A 10,186-nucleotide genomic window follows, 5' to 3' on the forward strand; every position below is an offset into this window, starting at 1 on the left:
GTTAGTTTCCTGAGGAACCTCCACACTGTTTTCCAGAGGGGCTGTACCAGTTTACATTCCCACCAACAGTGCAGGAGGGTGCCCGTTTCTCCACATCCTCGCCAGCATCTAGAGTTCTCTGATTTGCTCATTTTAGCCACTCTAACTGGCGTGAGGTGGTATCTCAGTGTGGTTTTGATTTGTATTTCCCTGATGATTTAGGGTGGATCTTAAACTATCCCAGAAAGCCCTTGACCCATTCTCTTTACCATTCAAGTGAACGGGTTTTAATGGAAGATGGGTCTCTTTTTTCTCCCCCCCACTAGGGCAATCGATGCAAGCTGTTTGACTCTTCTTCCACATGTAGCTCTGTCACCCGGTCGGTGTTAAAAAGACCAGAACGATCTCAAGAGGAGTACCCGCCTGGAAATACAAAGCGGAGAAAGAGCATGGCTGCGGCCGGTCCCGAAGAGGCAGCTGGTCCAGAGAAGCCCCAGGAGGTTAGTTTTGCAGGTGCCTTTTTGCTCAAGGAGAATGATAACTCTATTTTGCAATTCTGAAATTTCCATTTGGCTTTTTTCTTTGCCAAGACTTAATATTTTCCATTTGTTTCAAGCATGTTGCTAATTGGCTGTTGAAGCATTTTTTTTATGACGGCTGCTTTAAAATCCTTGTCAGTTATTTCAACATCTGTGCTGTGGTGTTGGCTTCTATTGATTATCTTTTCCTATTCAAGTTGAGATTTTCCTGGTTCTTAGGATGACAAGTGACTTTTCAATTGTCTCCTGTATATTTTAGCTATTATAAGACTCTGTTCTATGTAAATTTTCTGTTTTAGCACACATGATACTGCAGGGATGATTGGAGTGGAAGTTCACATTCCCCAGCACAGCTTCCCTTGACACATAGGGTGACCTCATTATTGCAGGCAGGAGTGGGAGTTCAAGTTCCCCACTAGACCGCCCCAGTGGAGTGGAGGCTGGGCACTTAATTATGGCTGGGCAAGAGCTGCAGGTCTAAGCTCCCCACTTGCTGACCAGACATAGTGTAGGGCCATCATTTTTTCCTTGGTGTTTGGCTATGATAGTGTTACTGTCTAAACGTTTAGTTTTCTGTCTAGGGGGCGCCTGGGTGGCTCAGTTGGTCTCACAGTTCGTGAGTTCAAGTCCCATACTCTCAGCACAGAGCCTGCTTCAGATCCTCTCCCTCTCTCTCCGCCTTGTGCTCTCTCTCTCTCCTTTTCCCTCTCTCCCTCTCACAAAAATAAATTTAAAAAACTTGTAAACATTTTTAAAAATAAAAAGTTTTCTGTCTTGATAGGCTGCCCTCTTCCTAGTCCTTTGGCTAAGGAGAACAGGTTTTCCTTAAGGCTTCTTCTTTCTTTGGGCTTGCTGCACTGCCGTCTCCTGATCTGCTTGGAACTATACATTTCCTACTACTTCAGGTTTGTCTCACAACTTTGTATGGGTTTTTCATTGTTTAATGCTTATTTATTGTGAAGGGGAGAGAGACAGTGGGGTGGGGGGCGGGCAGAGAGAGAGGGAGACACAGAATCCAAAGCAGGCTCCAGGCTCTGAGCTGTCAGCACAGAGCCCTGTGTAGGGCTCAAACTCACCAACCATGAGATCATGCCCTGAGCTGAAGTTGAAACCTTAAGGGACTGAGCCACCCAGGTGCCCCTGTAGTGTTTTTCATTGTATTTCTAAGTATTTTAATTCTTTTCTTAATTCAGACCTATTATGACCTAGTAAAAGTTTAATTTTTATAAATGTTTCATCACCTCTACTCAAATCAGTTGCTCATAGTTATGTTTTGTTTTCATGTTATGTTGGAGCTTTACTAATATATCATGAATTTCTCTATAGGTCAGTACACAAATGTAAATTCTTTTTATTTATTTATTTATTTTTAAAGCACTTAGGACATTCATTCATTTTAAAGTTTTATTTTGAGAGAGAGAGAGAGAGAGAAAGAGAGACCAGCGGGGGAAATGCAATGAGAAAGGGAGAGAGAATCCTAAGCAGGCTCTACACTGTCAGCATGGAGCCTGATGTTGGGCCTGAAGCCCCCAACCACGAGATCATGACCTGAGCTGAAATCAGAGACTGGGCACTTAACCAACTGAGCCACCTAGGCGCCCCAGAGCCTTTTTTTTTTTTTTTTGAGACAGTGCAAGCAAGCGTGTGGGTGCTGGAGCAGCAGGGAGAAAATCCTAAGCAGGCTCCAGGCAGCCAGCACAGAGCCTCAGGGCTCAATCTCAGATACCAAGAGTCAGATGCTCAGTTGACTGAGTCACCCAGGCATGCTCCACGATTACTCCATTTTTATTAACTTGTTCATATATTTTGGATTGTATTCATAGTTTTCCTGATTTTAAAACTATTCTTGCTTCTTGAAATGTCATGTTTGGCTTATTTAAAATTACTTTTATCTGTACGTGGTTTTCCTTTATTATACTATTCCTTATATCAGGTTTTGGTATTGATGTTTGATATTTGGCATTGTAAAATAAACTGGAGGATTGCCCATGTTTTCTGTAGCATGAAAAGGTTTGAATAAACACTACTATTCAAAGTAGTAGATGACAGCCATGAAAACACCTAGACCTGGCATCTTACATTTTATAATCTGCTTTAGTTACCTAATACTCGATGAACATTTTACTTTTTCTAATTAAAAGTGGAATTCTTGGAGTGCCTGGGTGGCTTATTTGGCTGAGTATCCAACTTTTGATTTTGGCTCAGGTCATGATCCCAGGGCCAAGCCCCACATGGGTCTCCATGCTGAGTATGGAGACTGCTTAAGATTCTTTCTCTCCCCCCCTCCCTCTTCCCCTCTCCCCTGCTTGCACTCTCTTTCTCTCTAAAAATAAAATAGATCTCAGACCATGATTTCATGGTCCGTGAGTTGAAGCCCTGCATCAGGCTCTATGCTGACAGTTCGGAGCCTGGAGCCTGCTTCAGATTCTGTCTCTCTCTGCCCCTCTGCCCCTGCTCACACTCTGTCTCTCTCTCTCAAAAATAAACAAACATTTAAAAAATGTGTTAAAAAAATAAAATCTTTAAAAAATAGTAGAGTTCTCGGTTAAAGTGCAGCAACATTTATGGAACTTTGCATTTTATACATGCTAACAAATTGCCTTCCAGAAATCTTCTAGTTTATATATCTATCAATATTCAGGAATTAAAAGGATTGATTTATTTATGTATTTAGAGAGAGCAAGCGAGCACTAGCAGGGGAGAGAGAGGGAAAGAGTGAGAGAGAATCCCAAGCAGGCTTCATGCTGTCAGCAAACCGTGAGATTGTGACCTGAGCCGAAGTTGATCGCTTAACCAACTGAGCCACTCCAGCGCCCTGCCTGCCTTTTCTCTTAATACTGTTCTTTTGATGGAGAGAATTTCTTGATTTTTAAATGTATATCAATTAATCTTTTTTATTTATGTTTAGTGCCTCTTTTTCTCCCCCCACCCCTCACCTTTTTAGGTAATCTCTACACCCAACATGGAGCTTGAACTTACAACCCCAAGATCAAGAGTGGCATATTTTAGGGGCTCCTGGGTGGCTCAGTTGGTTAAACATCTGACTTTGGCTCGGGTCATGATCTCATGATTTGTGGGTTTGAGCCCCACATCAGGCTGACAGCTCAGCCTGGAGCCTGCTTTGGATTCTGTGTGTGTGTCTCTCTCTCTCTGCCCCTTCGCTACTCATGCTTTGTCTCTCTGTCTCTCAAAAATAAGTGTTAAAAAAAAAAATTTTATTTTTAAAGAGTGGCATACTCTACCAACTGAGACAGCCAGGCACCCCCAAGCCCTGGCTTTTTTTAGTGGAAAATAGTATTTAGAGACCATAGTGTCCTGTAGGAATGTTCATTGCACCTCTAGCGCTTCTCAGTGGATAGAGCTAAGAAATTTATTTTAGGCTTAGCCTTAATTTTAATTCCCCTTTTTAAAAAGGTGGGAAAAAGGAAAACTTAGTTTCCGAGCATTTCAGTTAGACACTGAAATAATAGGAGACCTAAGTCAGTGACCCATATTCTCTTTTTTTCAGTCCAGATTCAGTCAAATAAGAAAAATATTTTATTTGCTAAATATAGACATGAACATGTCACCTTCCTCCTGGTGACATGTTCTAGGTGAATGTTTTCAGAAGTTCTATTCGGAACCCTGACCTCATTTTCCACCTTTGATTTGTTACAGATTATACATCAGTCTTTATCCCTGGCATCTTCCCCTAAAGGGACCATTGAGAACATTTTGGATAATGACCCAAGGGACCTTATAGGAGACTTCTCCAAGGTAATTCTAGGCAGATGCAAGGAGAGCTGCTCTGGCTATGTGATTTAGGCTTTGGGTTGTTTCCTGGAACCCTCCCTCCCTCCCACTCCATCTTTCTCCTTCCCTGGGGTGGCTCTTGTGTCCCCCAAGGAGACACAGTTTGAAATTTTTAAAGATAAGGAAACAAACTCGTGATCAGATGTATCTTGGTCTCTGTGGGACTGTAGAGCTTACTGGTACTGATCAGAGGAAGTAGGAAGCCACCCACCAGCCACCTCGACTCCCACCCAAAGGCCAGGCTCTTTGGGAACTGTGTTTTAGTGCAGCAAAGTACAAAGAAGCAGGAATAAACCTGTAGCCACACTACACATCTGTATGTCAAAAGGTTATCTTAGAAGGTCCAGGGTTGAGACTGAATTTCTCTTTTGTCCAGAGAAGCATAGCCTTTGAAGGAGAAGGCCCCCGGGGAAGTTGGGAGGACGATCTGCTGATGGCCTGATATGTATGAATTTGCTGTGTAATGAGGTGGCCGCCTTTGAGCTGTGGTAAACTATGAGGGTAGGACAGAGAACGTGTCCACAGCCTGTTAAGCCACGGATGATGTGAAGACTACCAGATCAATTTCTTATTCATCAGCTAACATCTGTTGAAGCACTTATTGTTATGTGTTCAGTAAAGATTCCAAAATGACACCCAGTTCCTTTCCTCAAAAACTTACCACGAGGTCAGTAAGACCTGCTGTGCCATATACCACATGGGAAATTGAAGTGAATGTCCTGATGGTAGGAGTCAGGGCCATATGTCATATTTCAGCCAGGTGAGTGTTGATGGAATAGGAGCACATAGGGGGTCAAAAATAGGAGACCCTTCTGATCTGAAGGAAAGAGTAAGCAAAAGACTGGGTGTGTTCTCATATGGTGGACACTTGAATTGAAGCAATTGGTTGTTTGCCATAATGACCTTGCATATGGCTGTGGGGATGGGTGAGCTCTTGGTTCAGCCACTTGGCCTAATGAGTAATTGCTGGTGTGCCCATCTTTCCCCTCAAGGCCAGGTCTCCTATTTTTCCCAATTCCAGTGCCCAACACCATGTTCCTCACAGTCTGGTTACAGAGATGAGGGTTCCTGACAAAAGCAGGGGGAAGGAAATTATCTGAGGTTTCTGTATTTACATCTGGCTCACTAGCTAGCTAACCTTGGCTAGGCTTTACATTTGAGAATGAGGATAATATGCCTTGTAGGTATGTTTGAAAATGAAATGTCAGGATGTTAATGAGGTACCTAGATGAGTAATGCATTTAATGTTGCATTTATAGGCTTTCAGATTTGCTATGTGTCTTTTTTTTTTTTTTTTTTTTTTAAGGGTTATCTCTTTCATACGGTTGCTGGGAAGCATCAGGACTTAAAATACATCTCTCCAGAAATTGTAAGTCCCCATTTTGGATCCTGCCACCCATGAGGTATTTGAATCTAGCTGTTTCTGGCAGCCAAAGTTGATTCTCCTGGGCTTTCTCCCCACAGATGGCATCTGTCTTGAATGGCAAGTTTGCCAACCTCATTAAAGAATTTGTTATCATTGACTGCCGGTATCCGTATGAATATGAGGGAGGCCACATCAAGGTATGGGTTCCTGAGGCTTACTGGTGAGCCCTGCTGTCATGGGAGGCGTAGAAGGAGCCCTGACAGGATCTGTGATTTTATTTTTTTATTTTTATTTTTTTTTAAATATTTTTATTTATTTCTAGGAGAGAGAGAGAGCGTGAGCAGGGGAGGGTCAGAGAGAGAGGGAGACACAGACTCCGAAATAGGCTCCAGGCTCTGAGCTGGCAGTCAGCACAGAGCCTGACGCGGGGCTCGAACCCACGAACCGCGAGATCATGACCTAAGCGAAAGTCGGACGCTAAACCGACTAAGCCACCCAGGCGCCCCTGGGATCTGTGATTTTAAAAAGGAGGGTGGTGACATGACACCTGGCAGCTTGCTGGCTCATATGCTGGTTCTGAGAACGTTTTTAAGCAGTCTTGACTGCTGGTGCACTGGAGAATGTTCCCTGGCCTCACTACTGACCACCACCTGTACAGTAAGTGCTCTCCATCCTGTGTCTCACACCTTCACCGTGATGGGCATTTCTAGGTGGTACCACTGATTTCTAAGCCAGGCCTGAGCACCACAGGGCTTCTGACCAGAAGCCAGCCTCTGGTGACATGTCCCAGTCTATGCTGGGCTTAGTGATGCCTCTCAGTTTGTAACTGAATTAAGCTGCCTACTGGAGGTCCAGTGTTGTCAATTTAATCTTTTAATTAATAAAATAGTGTTGAAATCTAGTAAAGGGGTACATTAAATACAACATTAGTGTTTGTCAGTATCTTAGTGGCTTTGAAAGTCCCAAATTCATAAATCCTACTACTCTAGCCCACTGTAGTCATAACAATTGGAGGGGCCCGATTACAGATGACTGTCACAGAGTCATAACAGCAAGTGTGATACACGCAGGTGCCAAGAGTCTCTGGTGCCTTCTTCTCAGGGTGCGGTGAACCTGCACATGGAAGAGGAGGTAGAAGACTTCTTGCTCAAGAAGCCCATCGTTCCTACTGACGGCAAGCGTGTCATTGTGGTGTTCCACTGCGAGTTCTCTTCTGAGCGAGGCCCTCGCATGTGAGTGCTGTGTGAAACTGGGCTCTGGGGCGTGGGCCCACGGTGCTTTTGTGGGATGTGGCAGTGGATGGCTCACACTGGCGGCGTCCTTCACGCCGAGCACCCTCTTGCATGTCCCAAGTCATTTCTGTGCCTTGGCCTGCACACGTGATGCACAAATGTCCTGTTTTGTAAAAGTTCAAATTCATGTGTAGCAGATGTTTTCCCAAATTTTTACCTCTTAGGCAGTCAGTTGATTTGATGAACAGCTTTCTTGAGTGTGGCTTTGTAGGCCCGACCTGGCAGTTGCCAAGGGCTTTGGGCCTTATCCTGCCCAGTCTTGTCTCTGAGGCTAGCATGGTCATACCGGAAGGACAGAGAGGGACAGCCAGAGAGGGGTTGGAGACCAGGGCAGGGCAGACTGCAGCCTTGACTAGAATGGGCCGAGGTAGACAAGCCCACAGCCCCAGGTTCTTGTGCAGCCTTTTATTTTGAACTGGTTCGAAAGTCAGGCCATTTTCCTGCACGTTCCTCACTTGATTTCCCCAGTGGCTAATGTTTTGCCACATTCGTATACGTACAACCACATGCACAGCTACACTAGAAACTTGGCTCACGTGACCATCTCCCCATCTGCCTCCTAAGGACAAGGACTTGCCCTGTGTTTAGCACAAAACCGTGATCACATGAGGAAGTGGGATTTGAGCAAAGCCTGATGTTTGTTCACAAGTGGAATTATTCACTCTACAGATACTTACTATTGCTCTCAGGTGCTAGAGAGTGTTCTGGTTACTGGGGAGAACAGCAAAGTATAGGAGAACAGAAAACCCTACCTTCAGGGAGCTTGTATTTCAGAGTGGGCAGGAGGCAGACAAATCCAGTAAGTCTGTGTTAGAAGGTACTTCAGAGACAAGACGAGGTGGGTGCTCCGGGACAGGTTGGAGGAACAGGCTGGGGGCCAAAGTAAGTAAGTGAGTGGAGTGGAGAGAGGGGGAGAGCTGCAGGGACAGGGTACCAGGAGGTGGTCGGAAGGAGCCACTGGCCATATGAGGGTTTTGGGGAAGAGTATAGGGTACATGCAGGTGTCCTGAGGCAGAGCAGGCGCCGCCTATTTAAAAACTGCAGGAAGGAAGAAAGCCGCCAGCTGAGATGGGAAGTGAGGAAGGGACCCTGGGCCAGTTGGCTAGGGGTGTGGCAAGAGTGGTGAATGCAGTGGGAAGCTGGCTCAGGTGCTGTCACTGCACAGGAAGTACAGGTGGTAGCAGGGAAGACGCTGAAACGGGGGTTGGACAGTAGGCTGTTTAACTTGGAGAAAGGACAGTTGGGGAGAGACTGTCTACCTTCCACCACCCGTGAACTCTTCCTAATGATCACACTTGGCCAGCAGCTCACCCCTCAACACTGATTGTTTCCAAGAATGAATGTGAAGTTGGGAACAGTGTGTAAGGAGTCACGCCACGCCGCGGCTCTCACTGCGCTGTTGTCCCATGTCCTTTGTCTCTGTATCAGAAGAGCTAACCCTGCCATGGCCTGCCTTCTCAATAGGTGCCGGTATGTGAGGGAGAGAGATCGGCTTGGTAACGAGTACCCCAAACTCCACTACCCTGAGCTGTATGTCCTGAAGGGCGGGTACAAGGAGTTCTTCCTGAAGTGCCAGGTAAGCTGAGGTCCCTGGAGAGCATGGCCACCCCTTACCCAGGTTGGACAGTTGGCTGTTTCTTGTCTGGGGATTTGCCACGCACAACGAAGGGCGCTAGAGGCTGCTGTGCCGACGTGGGGAGCTGGCTTAACAGTGTGAGGCAGACGCCCCCTGATCATCCTCTCTTGTGTGCAGTCTCACTGTGAGCCCCCCAGCTACCGGCCCATGCACCACGAGGACTTCAAAGAAGACCTGAAGAAGTTCCGCACCAAGAGCCGGACCTGGGCAGGGGAGAAGAGCAAAAGGGAGATGTACAGCCGTCTGAAGAAGCTATGAGGGCGGTGGGGCCGGACCGCAGCAGCCAGAGCCTCCCTCCATGCCACCTCTTCCCTCTTCGCTGCAGAGAAATTGAGCAGAGGGGCCAGCGGTGTGGAGAACGGGCCTGGGGCTTGCACGCCTCGCTCGCATCTGCGCTCCCAGGGCTCCTGCCGGCATTGCCTCTTCTGTCCCCGTAAGACGTTCTCTGCCTTGGGACTGTCTGTCAAGGCTGTGACTCGCCACAGCACAGTTCCGAGCACCAAGCCAAGAAGTTCTGACCCTCACCCCCGCTGTTGGACGAACGACCTGAGGCCTTATTGGCACTGTCCTCTCGTGAGGGGAGGGACAGGAGGGGGAGAAGGAGCGCGAGTGGGAAGCTGCTGGCCACGTACCAAAGACAGCCTGGGAGGGGGTGGTCTCTGTGGGATAACCCGTATCTTTAATTTATTCAACTTCATCAATCACTTTAATTTTTTTTTTTTTTTTAACTCCTGGAGACTTTTATTTAACTGCTTCTTTAAGTCACAATACTGCCATTCTAGGTAGGGTTTTATCATCCCAGGGACTACCTCTGCTTTAAAAAAAAAAAAAAAAAATGTATGGAGAGAAGAGGCAAACTTGTGTTGAGGGACAGAAGTAGGAGCTCTGTCACCCCCAGGAGGCACTGTGGTACTGGGGCTGCTGCTATTTAAAGCCAAGGACTGAGGTGCCAGTGGGAGCGGGCACTGGACTCAGACTTGGCTACAGGACATAAGCTAAACCTCCCAGACCTACCTCGAAGGCCACTGAGATCTCTGGGCAGGGGACCTATTCCTCACCCCAGTTCCCTGTGATGTTGGCTGGCATAGGAATCATAGGAAAGCACTTCAGGCAGCTTCCGTGGGGCCACCCCCAGGCCAGTGTTGGAATGCAGTAGTGTAGGCGTCCTAGACTAGGGGGAGCAGGGCGGGAGGGGGGACTCTGGGGTTGGGGAAGGGAGCGTACACCGAGTGTCTTCTATTATTACTCTGATACTCTTGAATAGCTTTTAATTTTCTAAAAATAGTCATTTTATGAGTCAAGGAGTATCAAATCAGTGTTGGCTGGGCCACCCAAGGTTGAGGTGGGCTGGAAGCCCTGGGCATTAGGAGAGGGATATGGGCGCTGGCATACAGATGACCATATAGAATGTGTTTCTCAGGAGGCAGCGTGGTGAAGTTTAAAGGTAAAACTTTGAGTTTATCATGTTTGAATTTGAGGGATAGTGAGTGATGGCTCGTCACTAATTGCCCTTTCACCTAACTCCATGGAAATGGGGGTTTCAAAGGAACAGCTCCTTTCCAAGGAGCTGGGGCTGCGTTGG

The 10,186-nt window shown here is 46.6% G+C and overlaps 1 protein-coding gene across 4 annotated transcripts in view; it reads left to right on the forward strand.

Moving 5' to 3' along the window:
* CDC25A (cell division cycle 25A) overlaps nucleotides 1–9,445 on the forward strand; it is a 23,860-nt gene extending 14,415 nt beyond the window's left edge. For all 4 annotated transcript variants that reach the window (XM_039228315.1, XM_039228317.1, XM_039228316.1 and 1 more), the window contains 7 exons: nucleotides 306–479; nucleotides 4,176–4,274; nucleotides 5,617–5,679; nucleotides 5,775–5,873; nucleotides 6,778–6,908; nucleotides 8,433–8,544; nucleotides 8,722–9,445. In XM_039228315.1, coding sequence (XP_039084246.1) covers nucleotides 306–479; nucleotides 4,176–4,274; nucleotides 5,617–5,679; nucleotides 5,775–5,873; nucleotides 6,778–6,908; nucleotides 8,433–8,544; nucleotides 8,722–8,862 — 819 coding nt within the window. In that variant the 3' untranslated portion in view covers nucleotides 8,863–9,445. The remainder of the gene's footprint in view (nucleotides 1–305; nucleotides 480–4,175; nucleotides 4,275–5,616; nucleotides 5,680–5,774; nucleotides 5,874–6,777; nucleotides 6,909–8,432; nucleotides 8,545–8,721) is intronic.
* The last annotated feature ends 741 nt before the right edge of the window (nucleotides 9,446–10,186 follow it).

The sequence above is a fragment of the Hyaena hyaena genome, unplaced genomic scaffold (genome assembly GCF_003009895.1).
Source record: "Hyaena hyaena isolate Hyena2069 unplaced genomic scaffold, ASM300989v1 scaffold_30, whole genome shotgun sequence".
NCBI classification, from domain to species: domain Eukaryota; kingdom Metazoa; phylum Chordata; class Mammalia; order Carnivora; family Hyaenidae; genus Hyaena; species Hyaena hyaena.